The 25,200-nt window shown below is 39.5% G+C and overlaps 1 protein-coding gene across 2 annotated transcripts in view; it reads right to left on the bottom strand.

Annotated features, from left to right (window-relative positions):
* The window catches only part of ZFYVE16 (zinc finger FYVE-type containing 16), a 63,400-nt gene extending 39,534 nt beyond the window's left edge, over positions 1–23,866 (bottom strand). The window contains exons 1-4 of one of the 2 annotated variants that reach the window (XM_068981444.1): positions 23,753–23,866; positions 5,606–5,714; positions 2,707–4,976; positions 794–890 (exon numbers count right to left, since the gene is read on the bottom strand). In XM_068981444.1, coding sequence (XP_068837545.1) covers positions 794–890; positions 2,707–4,976; positions 5,606–5,675 — 2,437 coding nt within the window. In that variant the 5' untranslated portion in view covers positions 5,676–5,714; positions 23,753–23,866. Of the gene's footprint in view, positions 1–793; positions 891–2,706; positions 4,977–5,605; positions 5,715–23,472; positions 23,584–23,752 lie in introns of those variants that run through there. The other variant, XM_068981445.1, reaches the window with a different exon arrangement.
* Between the last annotated feature and the right edge of the window lie 1,334 nt (positions 23,867–25,200).

Raw genomic sequence — 25,200 nt, 5'->3', positions numbered from 1 at the left:
ATTCTCCTGGCTAACAGGAAGCAGTACCTGAGCTAGTGCACAGGTCTGGTCTTAAAAGTCCCAAGTAATATTTGCTGGGAATTAAACTGTCAACAAATCTTTAAAAATGCCAAGAAGTACTCAAAAGAACAAAAGTGTATTTGAAGAAAAAAACAAACATACACATATATAGACACATACACAACTGTGAGAGCTAAAGTAAGACCACCAAGATTTTTGCTGATAATAGTAAACTAGCTAAACGTACAAACAAAATTATAAAACTAAGAAAGGAAAGAAACATGTAAAAGATGAAACTGTACAAATAGTGTAACAGTCCTATGAATTTATATAAAAATTATAAATATTACTACCTTATCTTTCATTCCCACTGTAGGTTGTAATTTTCTATAAGGTGGGAACTGTTATCTTGCCTTAAGCTATTAATATATAAGATTGAATAGTACTTACTGCTAGATATTCTATAAATGCTTAGATTAAGATGATGAGGATGACAATGATGGTGACAAAAACAAACAGCAGATGAAATGCAGCATTTAGGGACTTGGTACCTGTTAAAAGTTAATGAACTGCCATTCCAGAAACTGAATGCTTCCTTTCCAGACTGGTAGTAATAATTGTGAGAGTGGAACAAAAAGAAGAGAAACCAAGCCTTAGGATGTCCCAACTAAGCCAGATAAGTCAACACTAGGTCCTCGCCTTAAGAAAATAAAGAAGTTTATCTTTGTCACAATCTAGTTGTTTTTAAGATATATTCAATTACTGGAAGAAGATATGTCAGGTTAATACTCACCTTTACTAATAGTCTCATAGCAGACTACACATACTCTTGCCTCCTTCTCTAGATACTCTAATTTACACTTCCTATTACAACAGACACCGCAAAATACCTGAAGAGAATAAAACAGCAAATTTGATTTTGTTTCAAGCATGGTTATACCTACTTGAGGCAAACACCAGTTTTCTGATTACATGACAATTTTTCTAGTCATTGTAATCATAGGTAATTATTAAAATGATTCTTTTTATTTTTATTGTCTTACTTAAATGAGGTTTCTAAATTTAAAATTACTGATGAGAATTCCTTTAAATCAATTACGCTAATTAGAAGGGAAAAAAACTTTCTTAATTAATAAGTTCACAATTTTAAAAGCTTTCTGTCATCCTTTACAACTCCCACCCCACCCTTTTTTTTTTTTAACTTTTTGGCTGTGCTGCATTGCATGTGAGATCTCTGAATCCCAATCAGGGATCAAACCCAAACTCCATGCAGTGGAAGTACAGTTTTAACCACTGGATTGTCAGGGAAGTCTCCTTCCTTTAACTTTTTTTTTTTCCTTTAACTTTTAAAAGTAGAATGTTATTCAAAAGAGAAACAGACTCAGATTTATAGAGAATAAACTAGTGGCTACCACTGAGGAAAGTGGGGAAGGGCAAGACAGGGGTAGAGGATTAACAGGCACAAACTGACAAGTATAAAATAAACTACAAGGATATGCTGTATAGCACAGGGAATATAGCCAGTATTTTATAATAACTACAAATGGAGTATAATCTTTAAAAATTGGGAATCACTATGTTGTATACTTGAAACTTTCATAATATTGTAAATCAACTGTAACAAACAACAAAAATAGAGGGCTTCCCTGGTGGAGAAGGAAATGGCAACCCACTCCAGTGTTCTTGCCTGGAGAATCCCAGGGACAAAGGAGCCTGGTGGGCTGCCGTCTATGGGGTCGCACAGAGTCGGACACAACTGAAGTGACTTAGCAGCAGCTGGTTTACATTTGGAGAAGGGAATGGCAGTCCACTCCAGTATTCCTGCCTGGAGAATTCCACGGACAGAGAAGCCTGGGGGGCTATAGTCCGTCGGGTCGCAGAGTTGGACACAACTGAGCGACTAACACACATACACACACCAGTGGCTCAGTGGTAAAGAATCTGCTGGCCAATGCAGGAGACACAGGTTCCACCCCTGATCCAGGAGGACCCCACATGCTGCAGAGCTACTAACCCCATGTGCTACAACTCTTAAGCCTGTGCTCTAGAGCCTGTGAGTCGCAACTATGAAGCCCATGGGCTGCAACTACTGAAGCCTGAGTACCCTGGAGCCCACGAGCCACAGCAAGAGAAATCACTGCAGTGAGAAGCCCGCACACTGCAACTAAAGAGTAGCCCCTACTTGCTGCAACTAAAGAAAAGCTGAAAATGCTGGGGAAAAAATGCAATGTCATTTCTATAGGCAAGCCTTAGAATTCAGACAAGACAGAACACAAATGAAGTAATCTTCAGTGTTCTGAACCTCATGCAAGTCAATCTGCTTTTTTTCTCAGTGTTTACCTCAGGTATCAAGCGTAACACTAGCTTGCAGAATAGTCCTGAAATTAAGTATTCAAGGATAAACTGGAATTTAACTGAATTCCGTACATCTGATGTGTCAATGTCAGGGAGAAAATGACACATATTGTTTGATTTCACAAAAATTAGTGTTCCTCATTTCCCGGTATGTAATACCCATGACTGTGTGATATTTATTCAAACCTCATCTATAAAAATGGCAGGGCTTTATATATTTCCACATAAATGAAAAACAACAATTTTAAATTAACTGAATCTTTTAATCATCTATTAATCAGTTATTCTGTCACATAATATTTCATTTAAAATGCCTCAAAAGAATAAAAGACAAACATTTTAATAGCTTACTTTTCCACATGCTCGGCAATGATGTCTCCGTTTCGTAAAAGTAAATTTGACTTTGCAGTTCATACAATTCGGAGCTTCTGAATCAGGAACCCAAGTAGGTTGTTTCTGGCCCAAAACAAGGCCATCTTTGCAAGTGTTTGCAGGAAGAGAGTCTTCATTTGCAGTTACAAAACTGGACCCACCTTCAAAATTACTTTCTATATCAATGTAATTAGAATCGAAGCTAACCTGAGGATCAGTCACAGAATCTGTAGTACAAGTGGCTGGAACAATGGTATTTGCTGTCCTGGGTTTACTTTCAGGCATATTTGGAACATCCAGTTTATTTGGTTCCTTTGAACTCCTTGTTCTTGATGGAATACTAAACAACTGCTTAGGCCTGGCCCCTCCAACATGAACAGATTGACTGTTACTATCAGAGACTGATAATTCATTTGTAATCTCAGACTTACTGCTAGATAAACCTTGTTCAACTGTAACTGTACTTTTTTCGCCTAAAGAAAGGCTACCATTTTCAGCTGTATTCTGTTTATCAATTGTTTCACAAATCATATTAATACCAGGACTTTCCCCAGTAGCTCCTGCTTCAGCATCAAAATATATATTATCAATATTTCCATCATCTAGGCCTTTCATATCTACCTGATTCATTTGAGATTCTGCATCACTTATATTTTCTTCAAATGATTTTATGTTACTCGTCTGAAGATATTGTTCAGTGAGAAAGGCATCAAGTTCAGCATCACTAATTGGTGTGCCACTTTTCATGCCTTCATCAATGTTAAAGTAATCTAAGTCTTGTCCATCAATATCACTGCTTGAAAAAGTAAGACCTTCACAATGATCAGGAGATTCTGGGGCACTAGCACCAGAAAGCTCTATTTGAGATTCTGCAGCTGTGTAAGAACTGCTGTTATCAGGGTAATCCATAGATTCAACTCTAATTACCATCTGGTTAGAATCTACCTTTCTATCTCCCATCTTTTCAGTTAATGGCTGATGAAGTATGTTTTTACATTTATCCTGTTTCAAAAGATCAGTCTCCTTCAAAGATTCCCTACCTGAAGTAACCTTCTTCTGTATTTCTTCATGTACAGTCACTGCATTCTGTGCATTGTCTTCATTTTCATTCTGGGGTAAAAAATCACCATGACCTTTACTGTCAATTAAAGATCCACACAAAGACCCAGGTACTGGAAGACAGGACAATGAGGAATATGCATTTTCACTTGAAACATGTAAAGCTGAAGCAGAATCTTGGGTTACATCTTTATTATCATTAAGATCTAAATTTCTTGAGTCTTCTTTTGCAGATTCTTTTATAAATACAGCAGTCCTATCTTCCTCAAAGGAAAAGTCAGGTAACTTGGAATTTTCATCTCTTAAGTTTGAATCATTTAAGCATAAACCTCCATTTTTTGGAAGACTGCAAGACAAAGCACTTGTGCTGCCTCCTTCTTTTAAACATTCTGTGGCAGCTTTAACTGGCACCTCTTCCTCCTCTTTTACCAAACACCCAGCAGCTTTTACCAATTCACATGGCTGGTTCTTGTGCTGTGGGTGGTCTTTGGCATCAAACACTTTGGAACTTTGTTGAGTCAAAGCAGATGGCATGTTAAAATCAACAACTGGTTCTGACTGATTAGAGATCTTTTTATCCTCTAAATTTTCTTTTTCATTGTAAGTACATGAATCTGAAAGTGCTGTATCTACTTTTACACCAAATTCTGTAGTTCCACTGATTCCTCTGTTTTGTAATTCAGAGCTGACATCACTCTGTTCCTCTCTGACTACATTATTACCATGGTCTGCTGAAGACACACAGAAAGTTTCTGACACGGAAGATAAATCCAGTCCCGTCAAGGAATCTGCACTAGACTTCGAGTCATCTGGCAATAATTTTTTAATATCTTCTTCACTATTAGTTACATGAACTAAATTACCCATGTCACTTATCAGATCACAGACAGGTTTACTACACCGTCCCAAATACAGAGGCTGGATTTCATCTGAAGTGCCGCCATCCACAGAAGAAAGGAGATCAAGCCCTGTTACATTTTTTTCATTTTGTAAAGAAGTTAGTCCCTCAAGTATTTTTTCACTCAGGGCAATCTGATTTGTCTCATAACCTGTTTCTGATGAGACACAATTAATGCACTGTTGATCCTTTGGTAGCAATGAAGTTCCTTGTGAGGCAGTCAGCTCTGAAGAGACTGAATAGTGCTTAGAATCATATGCCTTTTGTGCATCTTGGAGATAATCTTGTTCATCTAATTAAAACAGGAATACAATGTTAGTGATGAGACCCAAATCAAAATTATTACAAAGATGTTACGGTTTCTACAACTTCTAAGCTTGTTTTTTTAGACCAGAGATAGAGATTACTCTCTTGCAGAATGGTAATAATTCCAGAAATTATTTTTATTTGGATTTAAACTATTTGGGGTTTTTACCTTTATTTATGTAGATGTCATAATATGATAGAAACTCTACTTAAAATAACTCTGTTGCACTATAAAAACCAGACTAAGGAAGAGCTGAAAAACAATCTAACTTATCTGTGCTGCCCACCAGTTTCCTTATCTTCATCCTAAGATGGGGAAAACACTCTCATAGTAATGAAATACCAACTTTATGAAGAACTCTCAAGTTGCTTTTAGCTGGTTCATATGCTGGTTTTAAAGGTCTTTCTTTTCCTAAGTTTATATCTGGAAAGAAACTTCTAGTTTTCTTATTTCTATGTCTGGCTATTGGTTCTATTCAGTATAAGAATATACTAATTCATTATAATGGGATATGTGAATGTTTTAAGGAAGATAACCATGTGACCAAAATTGAAACCATATTTTGCTAAGAGTACTAATTACTGACATTTTAAAATTACATTAATAGTACAAACCTGGATTCTGTTCGAAATCATCGAGAAGTCTGTCCAAGTCACTGACTGCTGCTTTAAAATAACTGTCCATTCTACTTGTAGACTTATTCAGAATTTAATTCTTGTGTGGCTAAAAAATACAAAGTATGATAGTTCCTTTAATTCATTATATTCCTTTAATTCCATGTATTGCATGCCAAGAAACATAGTCAGGGAATAGACACAAATAAAATTTAAGAGTATTGCTTTGAAGAATCTGTGATATATTTGGGGAAATTCCTCTATACATACAAAAATGACATGAAAACAAACTCTTAACAATATAACATGTATACATAAACTACTGTCAAATTTAAAACACTCATCCAGATAACTCATGGGTCAAAGCATTCATAGTTGAAAACTAAAAATAGCTATAAGTACCATGTATCAAATAATATAAAATATACTGCATGTAAAAACTTGTGAGAATCAGTAAAAGCGGCACTTCAACAGATACGAAGAGACTTAGATGCTTAAACTAGGAAAGAAAGAATGAAAACAAATAAGCTAAGAGCAGAAATTAAAGAAACAGAAAATAAGCATACAAGAGAGGTACAAGAAAGCTAAAATTAACTTTATGAATAAAGTAGATGAACCTTTGATTTGCGGCAGGAACTCCACCAAATAAGCCTGAGAGATATTGAAGGAATCTATCAATGACTAATGAGACAATATAAAAACACAGGGGCTAAGTTGAAGGTGATCCCACTGGCTTCAATGGGACAAGTGAACATCAAATAAATGAGGCCTGACCACAAATCAAATGGATTAAAACACACACACACACCAAGAGATCATAATGATACTAAAAACAGAAACAAAAACCACCATTCACTAGAGGGATGCTAGGGCAGTAACTCATTACTCTGAAAATTGATATATTAAGAGAAAAGAACTAAGAATTTATTTTGCACTTTATTTACAAAATGTATTTTAGGATAACAAAATAGCTGCTAAGGAAGAGTTCTTTAGATAAGAATTCCAGTTGATAAATGCAGAAGGATATTAACATTTTAAAAATCATCTCTTCATAGTCCCTAATGCAATAAATGTACTAAGCAATGGCTATCAATGAATGTTAAAATTGTTGGACGAAAGGCTGGTGGGAAACTTTATAATGTGGGATCAGGCCAATATATATGAATCCAGCAATTTCACCATCAGTTCAGTTCAGTTCAGTCGCTCAGTCGTGTCCGACTCTTTGCGACCCCATGAATCGCAGCATGCCAGGCCTCCCTGTCCATCACCATCTCCTAGAGTTCACTCAGACTCACGTCCATCGAGTCCATGATGCCATCCAGCCATCTCATCCTCGGTCGTCCCCTTCTCCTCCTGCCCTCAATCCCTCCCAGCATCAGGGTCTTTTCCAATGAGTCAACTCTTCCCATGAGGTGGCCAAAGTACTGGAGTTTCAGCTTCAGCATCATTCCTTCCAAAGAAATCCCAGAGTTGATCTCCTTCAGAATGCACTGGTTGGATCTCCTTGCAGTCCAAGGGACTCTCAAGAGTCTTCTCCAACACCACAGTTCAAAAGCATCAATTCTTTGGCGCTCAGCGTTCTTCACAGTCCAACTCTCACATCCATACATGACCACTGGAAAAACCATAGCCTTGACTAGACGGACCTTAGTCAGCAAAGTAATGTCTCTGCTTTTGAATATACTATCTAGATTGGTCATAACTTTTATTCCAAGGAGTAAGCGTCTTTTTATTTCATGGCTGCAGTCACCATCTGCAGTGATTTTGGAGCCCCCCAAAATAAAGTCTGACACTGTTTCTACTGTTTCGCCATCTATTTCCCATGAAGTGATGGGACCAGATGCCATGATCTTCATTTTCTGAATGTTGAGCTTTAAGTCAACTTTTTCACTCTCCTCTTTCACTTTCATCAAGAGGCTTTTTAGTTCCTCTTCACTTTCTGCCATAAGGGCGGTGTCATCTGCATATCTGAGGTTATTGATATTTCTCCTGGCAATCTTGATTCCAGCTTCTGTTTCTTCCAGTCCAGCGTTTCTCATGATGTACTCTGCATGTAAGTTAAATAAGCAGGGTGACAATATACAGCCTTGACGTACTCCTTTTCCTATTTGGAACCAGTCTGTTGTTCCATGTCCAGTTCTAACTGGTGCTTCCTGACCTGCATACAGATTTCTCAAGAGGCAGGTTAGGTGGTCTGGTATTCCCACCTCTTGAAGAATTTTCCACAGTTGATTGTGATCCACACAGTCAAAGGCTTTGGCATAGGCAATAAAGCAGAAATAGATGTTTTTCTGGAACTCTCTTGCCTTTTCCATGATCCAGCGGATGTTGGCAATTTGATCTCTGCTTCCTCTGCCTTTTCTAAAACCAGCTAGAACATCAGGGAGTTCATGGCTCATGTATTACTGAAGCCTGGCTTGGAGAATTTTGAGCATTACTTTACCAGCATGTGAGATGAGTGCAATTGTGTGGTAGTTTGAGCATTCTTTGGCATTGCCTTTCTTTGAAATTGGAATGAAAACTGACCTTTTCCAGTCCTGTGGCCACTGTTGAGTTTTCCAAATTTGCTGGCATATTGAGTACAAGACCTTTTAGAACTAACACCCAAAAAAGATGTCCTTTTCATTATAGGGGACTGGAATGCAAAAGTAGGAAGTCAAGAAACACCTGGAGTAACAGGCAAATTTGGCCTTGGAATACGGAATGAAGCAGGGCAAAGACCAATAGCATTTTGCCAAGATAATGCACTGGTCATAGCAAACACCCTCTTCAACAACACAAGTGAAGACTCTACACATGGACATCACCAGATGGTCAACACCGAAATCAGACTGATTATATTCTTTGCAGCCAAAGATGGAGAAGCTCTATACAGTCTGCAAAAACAAGACCAGGAGCTGACTGCGGCTCAGATCATGAACTCTTTATTACCAAATTCAGACTCAAATTGAAGAAAGTAGGGAAAACCGCTAGACCATTCAGGTATGACCTAAATCAAATCCCTTATGATTATACAGTGGAAGTGAGAAATAGATTTAAGGGCCTACATCTGATAGATAGAGTGCCTGATGAACTATGGATTGAGGTTCGTGACATTGTACAGGAGACAGGGATCAAGACCATCCCCATGGAAAAGAAATGCAAAAAAGCAAAATGGCTGTCTGGGGAGGCCTTACAAATAGCTGTGAAAAGAAGAGAGGCAAAAAGCAAAGAGAAAAGGAAAGATATAAGCATCTGAATGCAGAGTTCCAAAGAATAGCAAGAAGAGGTAAGAAGCCTTCTTCAGCAATCAACGCAAAGAAATAGAGGAAAACAACAGACTGGGAAAGACTAGAGATCTCTTCAAGAAAATTAGAGATACCAAGGGATCATTTCATGCAAAGATGGGCTCGATAAAGGACAGAAATGGTATGGACCTAACAGAAGCAGAAGATATTAAGAAGAGGTGGCAAAGAATACATGGAAGAACTGTACAAAAAAGATCTTCATGACCCAGATAATCATGATGATGTGATCACTCATCTAGAGCCAGACATCTTGGAATGTGAAGTCAAGTGGGCCTTAGAAAGCATCACTACGAACAAAGCTAGTAGAGGTGATGGAATTCCAGTTGAGCTGTTTCACCATCAATAAATGTGAAAAAACCAAACATTATATGCTTCATGTGGAAGACACAGAATCACGTACAAAATATTCCTGCCTTCAAAAACAAAAACAGTAACTGACTCCAAATCTAATCAAGCTTTTAGCACTAACTGCATGTTTACAGGAAATTCAAGCATAGAGGGACAAGTTAAACGACATCTTAAGAAAGCAATTAAGACTAACTGCAGAAGGAGGAACACTTCCAGCAATGTTCCTCAAATAGTTGATAGTGAATGAGTTTTTAAGCTTTCAGCCTGTTACAAACTGTTACTTTTGTAAAACACAATACAAATTTTGCAATAATATACAAACAGAAAGATAAAATATTATTAAACACATGTGAATGGTGGCCTGGAATAAGGAAAAGGAGAGGGAAATGAAAGATAAAAGACAATCAACAAATGAGAGCGCTTTACTAGAGCCACCGATGATAGTCACCACAAACTGGGGACACGAGGCTCAAAAAAATCATAAAGACAGAATTAAAAAGGTTAGACAGAGCTTAATACAGAATCAAAGAGCTGAAGACCTATCTGAAGAAATAACCTCAAACGAAGCCCAGAGAAACAGGGAAGAAGAAAATATGAAAAAGAAGTTAAGAAACACGGATGACAGAATGAGAATGGAGCCCTACAAGGAGACTAGAGAGCATGGAACAAGTATGCTTGTAAAGATAATGCCAGGAGTTCCAGAACTGATTAAAGACACAACAGATGCAGGGAACCCATTACCAAGCAACATAAATACAGTTGATCCTTGAACCACATGGGTCTGAACTGCATAGTTCACTTACATGCAGATTTTTTTCAATAGTAAATATTGCAACACTGCACAATCAGGGTTGGTGGAATCATGGATATGGAAGAACCATGGGTACGGAGGACTGACTGTAGGTTATGGAAGAATTTTTAACAGAAGAGAAGGTCAGCATCCCTAACCCTCACATGGTTCAACAGACTGCAAAGAGGAATCCACAGTTACTCTATAGTGAAACTTTGAATTCCGAAGACAGAAGAGACAGAAAGAAAGGATCATCTTCAAAGGAACAATTAATTATGCTAGCACAAGGTAAACTTCAGAACAATTCTCAGTAACAATGGTATGGCATCCTAATTCATTTAAGTGTATTACTTCTATTTCCATTTTTAAATTGTGGTTATACCATACATATACAAAAGTACATGAAAACACACAGACACCAAAAGAAATAAAAAGAACTTGGAGGAAGAGATAATATAGGAAGAAGAAAACATCAAAGAAACTTACATTCTCAGAAAAAAGCAATGCAACTATGAAACAGCAATAGGAAGCCATACATAAGGAATATATGAAGAAAAAAGTAATCATGGAAATTGATAGCAGAAATCTAAAAATTCAAGTGAGGATTACAGGCTGTAGTAAAAGCAGTGCTTAGAGGGGTTTTTAATAGTTTTAGTGTATATATTAAAAAAGGAGAATGATCTAAAAATCCATATGCTAAGCTTCCATCTTGGAAAATCAGAAAAAGAGCAATTTAAGGCCAAAGTAGGCAGCAGAAAAGATAAATTAAATACATTAGAGCAGAAATCAATAAGTTAAAAACAGGAAAACTTAGAGAAATGAAGAAAATCACTGAAAACAAAAACTCTTTACAAAAGTAAAGTTGATAAACTAGGCTAATCTTAAAAAGAGAGAAATACAAATTACCAACATCAGAAATAAAAGAGGGGTCATAACTACTGATATCATGGACACTTAAAAATAGAGGAATATTATGAACAACTCTATACCTCCAAACTTGATCATTTCAATGAAATGGACCAATTTCTTAAAAAACACAAACTACCAAAATTCATACAAGGAGAAACAGATAACCTAAAGTCCTACATATATTAATGAAACTGAATTAATAATTAATAACCTTCCACAAAATAAGTCACCAAGTCTAGATAGCTTCACTTGTGAATTTTACCAAACATTTCATGAAGAAATGATACCAATTCTCCAAAGTTTCCTCCAGAAAACTGAAGCAGAGGGAACACTTCCTGAATCATTCTATAAGACCAGCATGACTTGTAACACCAAACCATAAAGACATTACAGGAAAGGAAACTGCAGACCAATGTAGCTTACGAACATAGAAGTAAAAATCTACAACAAGGTACTACCAAACTGAACCCAACAGTGCATAAACTGAATTATACACAACCACCAAATGGGATTTATCCAGGTATACAAGGTGGGTTCAACATCTGAAGATTAATCAATGTAATGTACCACATCAACAGACTAAAGAAGAGTTATCAAACAATCATACTGACTGATGCAAAAGAAAAACCATTTGACAAAACCCAACACTCATGATAAAAACTCTCAGCAGATTATGATTAGAGGGGAACTTCTTCAATTTGGTAAAGAATATCTACAAAATACCTATAGCTCCTTCCATGGACACATCAAAATTTCTATTTATTTTTAAAATATTTATTTATTTATTTATTGTGGCTGTGCCAGGTCTCAGCTGTGGCATGTGGTTATCTTCGATCTCTTGTGGCATGCAGGATCTTTTAGTTGTTGCAGGCAAACTTGGTTGCAGCATGTGGATCTAGCTCCCTGACCAAGGATCAAACCCAGGCTCCCTGCTTTGGAAATGCAGGGTCTTAGCCACTGGACCACCAAGAAAGTCCCAAGATTACTATTTAAAGAGCAACCACTGATGAGAACTTGCAGAAAAAATCTTCTATAACTTAATATAAAGAAGGACCCACAACAAGACGGGCAGGAAAGGTGGAGACATGGTATAGTCAAGACACATACCCCTGGGAGAATGAACCATAAACAGCATGAACGATTGCAGAGGTTCTGCCCAAGGAATGAGAAGCCTGAGCCTCACAGCAAGTTTCCAAGCCTGGAGGTCCTGCAACAGAGGACAAGCCCTCTAAAACATTAGGCTTTAGGCTTACACTCAGGAGAGCCAGAGGGCTGCGAGAAATAAGAGACTTACGAGTTCACACAAAATCACACATGCTCTGAGATCCAGGGCAGAAGCAGTAATTTGAAAGGAGGTTGTGTCAGACTCACTGCTGATTTCAGGAGGCAACTGGGACTTACCCTGGGGACACAGATGCTGGCACCAGTGATTTTGAGGAGCTCATTCTACCATGTGGACACTTGTGATGATAAGCATCATTCTGGCTTACTAGACACAAGATCTGGACCCAAGCAACAGCAGGCCAGCATCAGCTCCAGGACATCCCAGACCTCAAAGCCACCCATGTCAGGAAACGGCCCCACCTACCAGCAGGCCAACACCAGCCTCAGGACCCAGCTTTGCACACTAATGAGCCAGTACTAGTTCTGGGCCAATCAGCTCATGACCCAGCCCTGTCCACCAGTAGCCCAGCATCATGATTGGAACACCCCAGGCCATACAGCCAGCCATGCCAGGACCTGCCCCTCCCACCAGCAGCTGGCAGCCTTCACACTACTTAGAGCTTGGCAACCAAACCAAAGAAGAGGTCAGCCACACCTACCAGGGTGCCCACAGCAGCCATCCCACCACAAAGGAAGGGCCCCTGCAGTCCACCTAGAGTACGCTCTCTAGAGCACATAAGTCTGGGGATGAGAGGGGAGTGGGTGCGGGACACCACAGGACATCTTCTACATCAGGTTTCACTAGTCTAAGATCAGGAAGTGTAACCAACCTACCAAAAACACAGAATTAGGCAACAGAGGAGTATGTCCCAAATGAAGGAATAAAAACCCCAGAAGAAGAACCAAGTGGAGATAAGCAACCCACTTGATAAAGAGTTCATGGTAATGATCATGAAAATGCTCAAAGCACTTGGTAAAAGAACAGATGAACAGTGAGAAATTAGTTTCCAGCAAAGAATTAGAAAATATAAAGAACCAAACAGAGTTGAAGAATATAATAACTGAAAGAAAAAAATACACTGGAAGGAATCAGCAGTAGGATGATACTGAAGAACAGATCTGTGAAGTGGAAGACAGAGTAGTAGAAATCACTCTAGCTGAACAGGGGAGAAAAAAAAAGAATTAAGGAAAAAAAATAAAAAGACAACTTATGAGACCTCTGAGACGACATTAAATGTACTAACTTTACATTACAGGAGTTTTAGGAGAGGAGGAGAGAATGGAGCAGAGAACATATTTGAAGACATAATAGCTGAAAACTTCCCAAACCCTGGGTTTGGTGATGACCAATGACATGAGACATGAAAGAAAAACTGGTAATTGGACCTTATTAAAGTTAAAAATATCTGCTCTGAAAAGGACACTGTTAAGAAAATGAGAAGACCAGCCATAGAGTGGGTGACAATAGTTGCAAAACACATAACTGATAAAGGACTTGTATCTAAAATCCTCCAAAAACTCTTAAAATTCAATAACTACTGGGTTGGCCAAAAAGTTCATTCGGGTTTTTCCCTAGAATGAGCTTTCTCGCTTACCCAATAGATAATACACAATCCAATTTAAAAATGGGCAAGAGTTCTGAACAGATATGTCTCCAAATAAGAAAGGAAATCAATCCTGAATATTCATTGGAAGGAATGATGCTGAAGCTCCAATGCTTCGGCCACCTGATGCGAAGAGCCAACTCATTGGAAAAGACCCTGCTACTGGGAAAGATTGAGGGCAAGAGGAGAAGGAGGCAACAGAGGATAACATGGGGTGGATGGCATCACTAACTCAATGGACATGAGTATGACCAAGCTCTGGGAGATGGTGAAAGACAAGGAGGCCTGGCATGCTGCAGTCCATGGGGTCACAAAGAGTCAGACACAATTGAGTGACTGTACAACATACAGCACAGGGAACTCTGTTCAATTCTCTGTAATAACCTAAATGGGAAAAGATTTTTAAAAAGAATGGATACATGTATATGTATAACTGAATCACTCTGCTGTACACCCAAAACAAACACAATTATCAACTGTGTTAATAATTGTACTCCAATATAAAATAAAAGTTAAAAGCCTTCCCTGGAGGCTCAGTGGTAAAGAATCCACCTGCTAGTGCAGGAGACGCACGATGGACCCCTGGTCTGGGAAGATCCACATGTCATGGAGCGACGAAGTTTGCGCCACAACCGTTGAGGGTATGTTCTAGAGCCCAGGAACCACAAATACTGAGCCCACACACCGCAACCACTGAAGCCCACGCGACCTGGGCCCGTACTTTGAAACCAGAGAAGCCACTGCAACGAGAAGCCCACGCACCACAAAAAAGAGCCCCGCTCACGGTAACTAGAGAAAAGCCTGCCCAGCAATGGACCCGGCACAGCCAAAAAGGAAATAAATAAAACTATTTTTTAATTTAAAAAAAGATATAAAAATTGCAAACAAGGATATGATAAAACACTGAACATCATTTATCTTTAAAGAACTACACATTAAAATAATAAGATATCATTTTGTATCTATCACAATGGCTGAAATTTAAAAAAAAACCCTGACAATACCAAACGCCCCAAGGATGCCAAGCAGCAAGAACTTTCACTTAGGAATGTAACATGTACAGTCACTTTTGAAGACACCTTAGCAGTCTCTTATAAAACTAAATATTGTCTTACCATATGATTCAGCAACAGTAATACTAGGTATTTATCCAACTGATTTAAAGATTTATGTCCACACAAGCACTTAGATGTGAAAGTTTATAGCAATGTTATTCATAACTGCCAAAACGTGGAAGCATCCAAGATGTCCTTCAATGAGTGGATAAATAAACCTTGGTACATCCATGCAATGGAATATTATTCAGTGATATGAAGAAATATACTATCAAGCCACAAAAAAGATGGATGAATTTTAAATGGGTATTGCTAAGTAAAAGAAGTCAGTCTAAAAAAATCTATGTACTACTATAGGTTTCTAATTTTATGATATTCTGGAAAGGGTAAAACTAGAGAGACAGTAAATACATCAGTGAGAACCAGTGCTTTGGACTAGGGGAGGACTGAACAGGTAAAGCAAAGTGGAATTTTTAGAGTGGTGAGATTATTCTGTATAATACTGTAATAGTGAATACAAAACATTAAGTGTTTGTTAATACCCATACAACTTTATAATACAAAGAACAATCTCAATGTATTTAAAAAATATTTAGAAGGCTGGAGAACTCAGATGGAACACAGAATTTGGAAAAAAAAAAGTGTAAATGCATTATGAATATATAAAACAAACATGCTGAAAAGGATGGAAAAATAAAAGTTCTACCTTGGGAAATGAGTGGAGTCTAAAAGCAACACAAGCATTATACTCTAGCTCAGGGATTTCCAACCTCCAGGATCTAATGCCTCTGTGGTAGAGCTGATATAATAATAATAAAGTACAGAATAAATGTAATGCACTAGAATCACCCTGAAAGCAACCTCCCCATCCTGGTCCATGGAAGACTTGTCTTCCATAAAACTGGTCCCTGGGGCAAACCACCCAGAGGTTGGGAACTGCTGCTCTAAAACTGTTTCTCATGGGGGTATGGGTTAATTCTGAAACCAACATACACATATGCTAGAAATGAAATAAAATAAATGGATGGCTGATGGTGGGAGCAAGGTCTCCCACCTTTAGAAGGAAGTTCAGTTCAGTTCAGTCGCTCAGTCGTGTCCGACTCTTTGCGACCCCATGAATCGCAGCATGCCAGGCCTCCCTGTCCATCACCAACTCCTGGAGTTCACTCAGACTCGCGTTCATCGAGTCAGTGATGCCATACAGCCATCTCATCCTTGGTCGTCCCCTTCTCCTCCTGCCCCCAGTCCCTCCCAGCATCAAAGTCTTTTCCACTGAGTCAACTCTTTGCATGAGGTGGCCAAAGTACTGGAGTTTCAGCTTTAGCATCATTCCTTCCAAAGAAATCCCAGGGTTGATCTCCTTCAGAATGCACTGGTTGGATCTCCTTGCAGTCCAAGGGACTCTCAAGAGTCTTCTCCAATACCACAGTTCAAAAGCATCAATTCTTCGGTGCTCAGCTTTCTTCACAGTCCACCTCTCACATCCATACATGACTACTGGAAAAACCATAGCCTTGACTAGATGGACCTTAGTCGGCAAAGTAATGTCTCTGCTTTTGAATTTGCTATCTAGGTTAGTCATAACTTTTCTTTCAAAGAGTAAGCGTCTTTTAATTTCATGGCTGCAATCACCATCTGCAGTGATTTTGGAGCCCCCAAAAATAAAGTCTGACACTGTTTCTACTGTTTCCCCATCTACTTCCCATGAAGTGATGAGAGCGGATGCCATGATCTTCGTTTTCTGAATGTTGAGCTTTAAGTCAACTTTTTCACTCTCCTCTTTCACTTTCATCAAGAGGCTTTTTAGTTCCTCTTCACTTTCTGCCATAAGGGCGGTGTCATCTGCATATCTGAGGTTATTGATATTTCTCCTGGCAATCTTGATTCCAGCTTCTGTTTCTTCCAGTCCAGCATTTCTCATGATGTACTCTGCATATAAGTTAAATAAGCAGGGCGACAATATACAGCCTTGACGTACTCCTTTTCCTATTTGGAACCAGTCTGTTGTTCCATGTCCAGTTCTAACTGGTGCTTCCTGACCTGCATACAGATTTCTCAAGGGGCAGGTTAGGTGGTCTGGTATTCCCATCTCTTGAAGAATTTTCCACAGTTTATTGTGATCCACACAGTCAAAGGCTTTGGCATAGTCAAGAAAGCAGAAATATGTTTTTCTGGAACTCTCTTGCTTTTTCCATGATCCAGCGGATGTTGGCAATTTGATCTCTGGTTCCTCTGCCTTTTCTAAAACCAGCTTGAACATCAGGAAGTTCTCGGTTCACGTATTGCTGAAGCCTGGCTTGGAGAATTTTGTGCATTACTTTACTAGCGTGGGAGATGAGTGCAATTGTGCGGTAGTTTGAGCATTCTTTGGCATTGCCTTTCTTTGGGATTGGAACGAAAACTGACCTTTTCCAGTTCTGTGGCCACTGCTGAGTTTTCCAAATTTGCTGGCATATTGAGTGCAGCCCTTTCACAGCATCATCTTTTAGTATTTGAAACAGCTCTACTGGAATTCCATCACCTCCACTAGCTTTGTTCGTAGTGATGCTTTCTAAGGCCCACTTGACTTCACATTCCAGCATGTCTGGCTCTAGATGAGTGATCACACCATTGTGATTATCTGGGTCGTGAAGATCCTTTTTGTACAGTTCTTCTGTATATTCTTGCCATCTCTTCTTAAAGGTTATAGATAAGTTAAGGGGAAGAAGCTAGAATATGATCCATATGGTAACAAATTTGAGGTGGAGACATCAGAATAAACTCATGTTCACCTTAATATGGACACAGGTGGTTACACATTTGTAATATTTTTTTACTTACAACATTTATAGATATTATCATAAACCCATTTATCTCTTGCTCCATCAGCTAAAAGGGCCTAAAACCAAGACAATCCTAGTGGCAACAAACACACTAGTGCCAGTGTGTTTCTTCAACAAAAGGAACCAAGGTTCCTGCAGAAATGGCTGACGCTAAGACTGGGACAGGAAATATACAAGAGCATGGAGTATCTTATAATGCCAGAAAGGCAATGCATGTGCACAGACGTTGCACACAAACAATGCAGGAGGTATGTCAACATGTGCCTCCCACTCGGTCATTTTCAGGAACTACTAGAAAGTGTACTTTGCCAACATGAAGGTAGTAGACACCAGGGAAGAAAGACACCTGACATCCTGGAGACAAGCTATCCACCACAGGGGAGAGACAAAAGAAATTCACAGATGACCATCAAAGGAAGACAGCTGTGCAACAGGTCTAGAGAGCTACCCATCAAGATGGAGGCAGGGTGACAGAAGAGACGATATAAAGTAAACAGAGTATCTGATACGTGTGAATCTACCAAAAGATCACGTCTTGTCTGAAAGTTTGTTAACATTTTAAAGATAAAAAAAGATATATTAAAAAAGTAAGATAATTTTAACTACAGGAAAAACACAAAATTATATAAGAACATATCATTATAATATACTACCTAGCTCAGCTGTACAAAATATTCACATGGCTAAACGATGTGCTCAGTCGTGTCCAACTCTTTGGGACCCTTTGGATTACAGCCCACTAGGCTCCTCTGTCCATGGGATTTTTCAGGCAAGAATACTAGAGTGGGTTGCCATGCCCTCCTCCAAGGGATCATCCCAACCTGGGGATGGAACCTGCAGCTCCTTGTCTCCCGCACTGCCAGGCAGATTCTTTACCACTGAGCCACCTGGGAAGCCCCTAAAAATTAACATATAATATACAAACATAAAGGAGAGAAGTGCGGTGTTTAAATGTGGAGGTTGGTATAACAAAACTAAACTCCCATCTTCTGTAATAGGAAGTTGGTAAATAATACCTAAAACTTCTTTGTTTACTTTGTGGGACACGACTGAAGCGACTTAGCAGCAGCAGCAGCAGGACAAAGTAGGGGAGAGAGAGAGCTGTATAAGAAAGCATGTTATTTAAAAACCTAGAGGTGAAAAGAGAGTTGAATAATGGCTGCCTGTGGGGCAACATTTCTCGATAAAGGTTCTGTGAGATAATTAATCCTTAATGCCCTGAGGTATCTACTTTATGTACTGAATTAACACCTCTCCTATGCATCTAGTGTTACTGCAGTTGACCCTTTAACAGTGGGCTACAGGAGCTGACTCTTCATGAAGTTGTATATAACTTACAGTTGGCCCTCCACATCCACAGTTCCTCAGTGTCTGAAATTCCTCTGTATCCACGTATTCAACCAAGTAGGATCATGTAGTACCGTAGTATTTATTTACTACTGAAAAAAATAAAGGTCCACGAATAAGTGGACCTGCAGTTCAAACTTGAGTTGTTCAAGGGTCAATTGTAGTTATAAACCACCCTTGGAGGAACTGAGAAAACAGTTAGTCAAATTATTTTCTGTTTATGATTCTGATGAGGAACACTTAGAAAAGTTGCTTCTGCAGAGTGGAATTTATGGGAGGGGATGAGGGCAGAGGGCTGTTTTTCATTATAAGTCTTGTAGTATTACTTGACTTTTTAAATTATGTACAGGTATCCTTTTGATAAATATTACATTAAAAATAAACATAGCAAAAAGTAATAAAGGAACTTTGAATACAAAATGTATTAAAAAAAATAAAGTGCAGAACTGAAAGAAACAACTCTCATTAGAAAAAGCCAGATAATTTTTCTTAAAGAATATAGAATTTATTAAGTAATACTCAATGAAGTGTTTCTACTTACAAAGTATTTCTATCTAAATAGCATTGTACTTCTAAGCACCATGTTCTTTAAAGCACCTAAATGATACAAAAAGAGTAGGATAATTAAATCATAATCTAATAATTTATAAAAGGTATGACGGGTGTGTGCTTAGTTGCTCAATCATGTCCAACTCTTTGCCACTCCATGGACTGTATCTGACCAGGCTCCTCGGTCTGTAGAATTCTCCAGACAAAATACCAGAGTGGGTTGTAATTTCCTTCTCCAGGAGATCTTCCCGACCCAGGGATCGAACCCTGGTCTCCTGCACTGCAGGCAGATTCTTTACCATTTGAGCCACAAAGGAAGTGTGATACTGAAATCTTTTGACATGAAATGTTATTAAACTGCACATACTTTGCATTTCAATCAAGATTTATTTATTGTGCCAGTAATCTACCTTGTAGAGAAGACACAAAACAAATACAAGATATACTGCCTATTCTAAGGAATTTTATTTACATTTGCATAATAACCTGTTGTAAGTAGTACCTTTACTCACTTGGCTATTTAAGTACACATAGTTTTACAAACAAGTACTTACACTATTTAGTTTTACAAAAATGATTTTAAAAAATCTCTTCATGAGTGAAACCAAATTGGCAACACCGTGGAAGAATTGTCAGAGAACGAAAAAGCAACAGTAAGGAGGCTCCTAAAATGGTTCAAGTGAGAGATGATGAGAGTCTGAACTGAGACAGATTAGACAGAAAGGAAACATATAAAAGTGGCTAAAGAATGGTGACTTTTGGAGAGTGAAAACAAGGGAGAAAGGTAGGATTAGCTAGGTTGCTACCACAAGTGAGTAGGTGGCTGGCAGTGAAGTGAAGTGAAATCGCTCAGTCGTGTCCAACTCTTTGCGACCCCGTGGACTGTAGCCCACCAGGCTCCTCCATCCGTGGGATTCTCCAGGCAAGAATCCTGGAGTGGGTTGCCATTGCCTTCTCCAGGGGATCTTCCAGACCCAGGCATCGAACCCAGGTCTGCCGCATTGCAGGCAGACACTTTAACCTCTGAGCCGTAAGACCAGCTAGGTGGCCGACAGTACCACTGACCATAACGGGCAATACAAAGAGGAGCGGGACTGAGGGAAAACAAGTTTACATTTGGACTGGTGTTTGAAGTACCTTGAGAATGTCCTGGGGGAGATGTCCAATGGGTAGTTGAATATAAGGATCTGGAATGCAGGAGGGAGGTCTGAGATAAAGATTTGGAAATTGGCAGCACATAGCTGTTAACAGATGAAATCACCTAGGAAGAGAATACAGAAGAGGACAGGAGCCTGACATCAGATAACTAAAGGTCACAACTGGTGTTCCTAAAGCCACTCTGAGAGAACTCTGCCCAGAGTTCTACGTACTTCTATAGAAAAATATCCAATATATAATGTTAAAAGACAAAAAAAGAAAAAATCAAATCATAAAACCTCATGCATAGTACAAACTCATTTTTATAAATAAGTTGTAAAAAATAATAATAATAGTATTAGCAAAGGCACAATGAAAAAAAAATACAGAGGAGCAAAGACCAAACTATTAATAATGGTGTCTGAGATTATGTAAGCTTTACATATCTATATTATATGCCATTATAGTATTTAACAAAAATATACTACTATAAATAGGAAACAAGTTAATTTTGTTCCTTTCCTTCAAAAAATGATAACATGTATCCTTATAATATAAAAAGATATTACAATCTTTTAGAGAAACACTTGGACACTGGACCATAAACAGACAAAATATATGAACTAGTAAAATTCTGAAAAAAATTCAGTGTACAGTCTGCACTATCAAAGTAACACAAATTAAAATACATACCTTTAGCTGCCTACTAAATCCGAATACAATCTTTCTAATAATAGAAGCACACATGGTTGGTAAGGGTCTGATAAAAAGAGCATCACAGACCCTAATGATAAGAAATAAACTGGTATACTCAGTCAGGGGAACAATATGACAATATATACCAAAAGAGCTAAGAAAGATTCCTAAGATTTGATCTAATAATTCTCATTTCATAAATTGAAGAAAATAATTCAAAACAACTAAAACTATTTTGCCAGATCATTAATTAAAACAATCTAGATACCAACATTAGAACACAAAAAATTATGTAGACATCAAAAGTGATGTTTATGTCAAGATTTTTTAGGTACATACTCTATGACCTAGCAATTCTACTTCTAGAGAAACACTAGTACTATGCTCAAGAATACATTACAAAAAAAAAAAAATTACAAACAACTTTCAATGCTGCAGTGTTTGTAATAGTGAAAACTGCAAAGAACCTAACAGCTCATCAATATGAGAACGATTAAATCAGCTTTTTCAAACTGTGGTCTGAGGGCCCCTAAAAACCCCAAATCTTTTGGAGGGATGAGGGCCTTCCTGTCCAAATATTTATCTGTGCAAGGGTGGATTTTCTTAATATGCTTCAGCTTAAATAAGGCAGCACACCAAATGAGATTCTACCTGTCTCCTATAACACCAGATGTTAAAGTGATCTATAAAAAATGTAAAATGAAAAAAAAAAAATACATTTTTAAAAATAGCTATTTTAAACATTATTTTAATATATATTTAACTGGTTTATTGTTAATTTTAAATGAATAAAAAATTTTAATTTTCAGTTTCAATTTCTAAAGTAGTATATATACTTCATTAGAAAAACAAAACTCTATTACTCCTCGATAATTTTTAAGTGTAGAAAGGGAACCTGAGACCCACTGGATTAAATAAACTGTGATACTTTCATATCATCTAGCATACGGGATGATAGTTAACAGGGAATTTAGTTTCACCTGTAATATAACTATTTCAAAAGATAGTTGGTTCATGTTATCAGCAGTGTAATCAAAATCATAAAGTTATATTTATGAAGTTTGTTTTAAATATGGGGAAATGCTCAAAATATAATTTTAAGCAAGAAAAGTGGGTAATCCAACTGTATATAAAATATCTTCATTAAGAAAATGCCATGGGGAAAAGACTCAGGTAAAAAATTAACTATTGTTGATTACCCTTAACTGTGGAATCATAGTTGATTATTTTCCCTTTTCCTTTATTTTAATATTTAAAAAAATTTACACCAAACATGCAGTTTAATATCCGGGGGAGAAAAAAGGGAAAAAAATTAGGTGAAAAATCAGTTCTACTAGATCAAACCACTGAACTTCTGCCAATTCAAAAGACAAGCTCAAAACAATAAATTAAGGAACCTAATTCGATCAACAAGCTGCCTATTTTGTCAAAGAAAAAAATAGTTATCAAATGTGGGGGCTAGAAGAACACCCTCAGTCTGGAATATAATAATAGGCAATCACAGTAGTACAAATGAAGTTAACAGTTTAAAAGTTAGATCACCTTCTATAATTTTTAAAGATACAAAAGAAAACGTAGACGGAAGGAAAACTGCCGCGTCCTTCGGGTCTAAAACGACGAGAAAAAAATGCCTGGGTGCGGGAACGGGCTTTGCTAGAGCTCGGGCGGCGATGACAGATCGGTCTGCGGGGGCCGAGTCCTTTCGGCGTTGAGGCTGCCACTCTCTTCCGGGGAGCGGCAGCCTCTCCGGGAGGCGCTGCACCCCAACCCCGGCCGGACAAGCGGCCCGGGGGTACGGGGGGCGCTTCTCCCTCCACCCGCCGCGGCCCCAGGGGGTCGCTCCCCGGGGCAGCGCCGAGCACTCCGGGCGGCCCAGGTGGGTGGGACCCGGCAAACAGTCGCAGTGATTGCCACCCTAGCCTGGTCCGGCCCTCCAGGCTTTACCGAGGGGGCCGCTGGGTTTGAGGATGCTGAATTCCTAGCCAGTTTCAGGGGACTCGGAAAAGGAATGGCTCCTGGGGCCCCAAGGCTCGGACCCTGGAGGCGCAGGAGGGCCAGACCCAGCGCCCAGCGCAGCGCGACCAGCGGCCACCCCGCCCCCTCCGTGAGGGCAACAGGAGTGAGGAGAAGCCAAGACGCCTGTAAGAGGGAACTCTTACCTCCCCACACCCCTGCGGAGCTCTCGGATGACCTACGGAGACGCCGCGCGGAGGAGTGGAGGGCGGCCCCGGCCGGGAGTCCAGGGAGTACTAGACGTCGGCTCAAGGTTTGTTTCCAACCCCTATCCTCCGCGACCCGGGTAAAACAGAAAGCGCAGGCGCAGAAGAGGCTTTCCTCTGACTCGCACGCCCCCTCCTTCGGCGTCCGCGGCCTCCAGTATCGCAAGGCGCCTGCGCGCTGCGATGCAGGGGTCTAAGCCCCGGGCCCCGGACTTCTTACCGGAAATGCCAGAGGAGGCCCTAGGGTCTCGCGAATGCCGGGATAATCGGCCGTAGGTGGGGAGCCGGTTTCTCACTAGAGGCCTTCGAGCAGGGATCCGGTGGCGACCGGCGTCATTGTCCGGCTTCTTTCGTCCTTCGCTGACCTAGACGCGGCTCCCCCCCGCCCCCCACCCCCAGCCTCCTGCGTCCTCCGGCCTGTACTGGACACACCCGCCGGCTGGGCAGCCAACCCGGCCTGCTCCCCCCGCCCCCGGCGCGGCTGTTATCCCGGAAAACCTCACTTTTTTTTTTTTTGCTTTAGACTAGTTTTGCAACCACCCCACCCGCCTCCTCCTGGCAGCAACAGAAACGCTCCTAACCCACTGCCAAGCCTTAAGCCCTCCAGCTGACTGGCCATTCCCAAAGGCTCTGTCTTTGCCTCTGAGTTGCTTTAGTTTTGCTTTTCTGACAGTGGCCACGCGAGCAGCTGCCTCTAATGTCTGAAAACAAAAGCTAACTAATCTGGAGAAGTAAACGTCAATCATGTGATGTGTATTTGGGTTTCTTTGAGCTTTGCTATTTTCACCACCAATTTCCTATAAATTTAAATGGAAGAAAAGACATCTATGTGGGTGCAGAGTATTACAGACTAGGGAAAATAATCCATCGGTGGCCAAAAGGTTTTTAATTTCACAATTCATACTGGCCTTTCAGAAATTTCAAGAGCTTTAGTATCTCAAGAGTATTTCAGTCTGATGTAAATTTGTGGTGAAAGATTTGAGAATCAGGATCCAAATCTACAACCTGGTCGTATAGTTTGTGATCTTTCAAAGCTACTTCATCTTGATTTTCCTAAACTTTGAAATGAAATTGTGTGGGATTAGCTCAACAGTGAAACTATTGATTTCTTAAAATAGTTTAGTGAGCATCTGCTGTGACAAAAACTGCTTTAAGTGCTTTGCTTAGATTATCTCATTTAATCTTTAAGAATAAATCTGGGAAGTGCAGTGTGCATTTTCTCTACTGTGTGTATGCTGTTGCTCCCAGATAAATAAAAAGAAGTCACTGCATATTGAAAAGCAGAGACATTACTTTGCCAACAAAGGTCCATCTAGTCAAGAATATGGTTTTTCCTGTGGTCATGTATGGATGTGTGAGTTAGACTGTGAAGAAGGCTGAGCGCTGAAGAATTGATGCTTTTGAACTGTGGTATTGGAGAAGACTCTTGAGAGTCCCTTGGACTGCAAGGAGATCAGCCCTGGGATTTCTTTGGAAGGAACGATGCTAAAGCTGAAACTCCAGTACTTTGGCCACCTCATGCGAAGAGTTGACTCACTGGAAAAGACTCTGATGCGGGGAGGGATAGGGGGCAGGAGGAGAAGGGGACGACAGAGGATGAGATGGCTGGATGGCATCACCGACTCGATGGATCTGAGTTTGAGTGAACTCCAGGAGTTGGTGATGGAC

Source organism: Capricornis sumatraensis, chromosome 9 (assembly GCF_032405125.1).
Source record: "Capricornis sumatraensis isolate serow.1 chromosome 9, serow.2, whole genome shotgun sequence".
Classification (NCBI taxonomy): Eukaryota; Metazoa; Chordata; class Mammalia; order Artiodactyla; family Bovidae; genus Capricornis; species Capricornis sumatraensis.
This window is presented reverse-complemented; position numbering and strand designations above follow the sequence as displayed.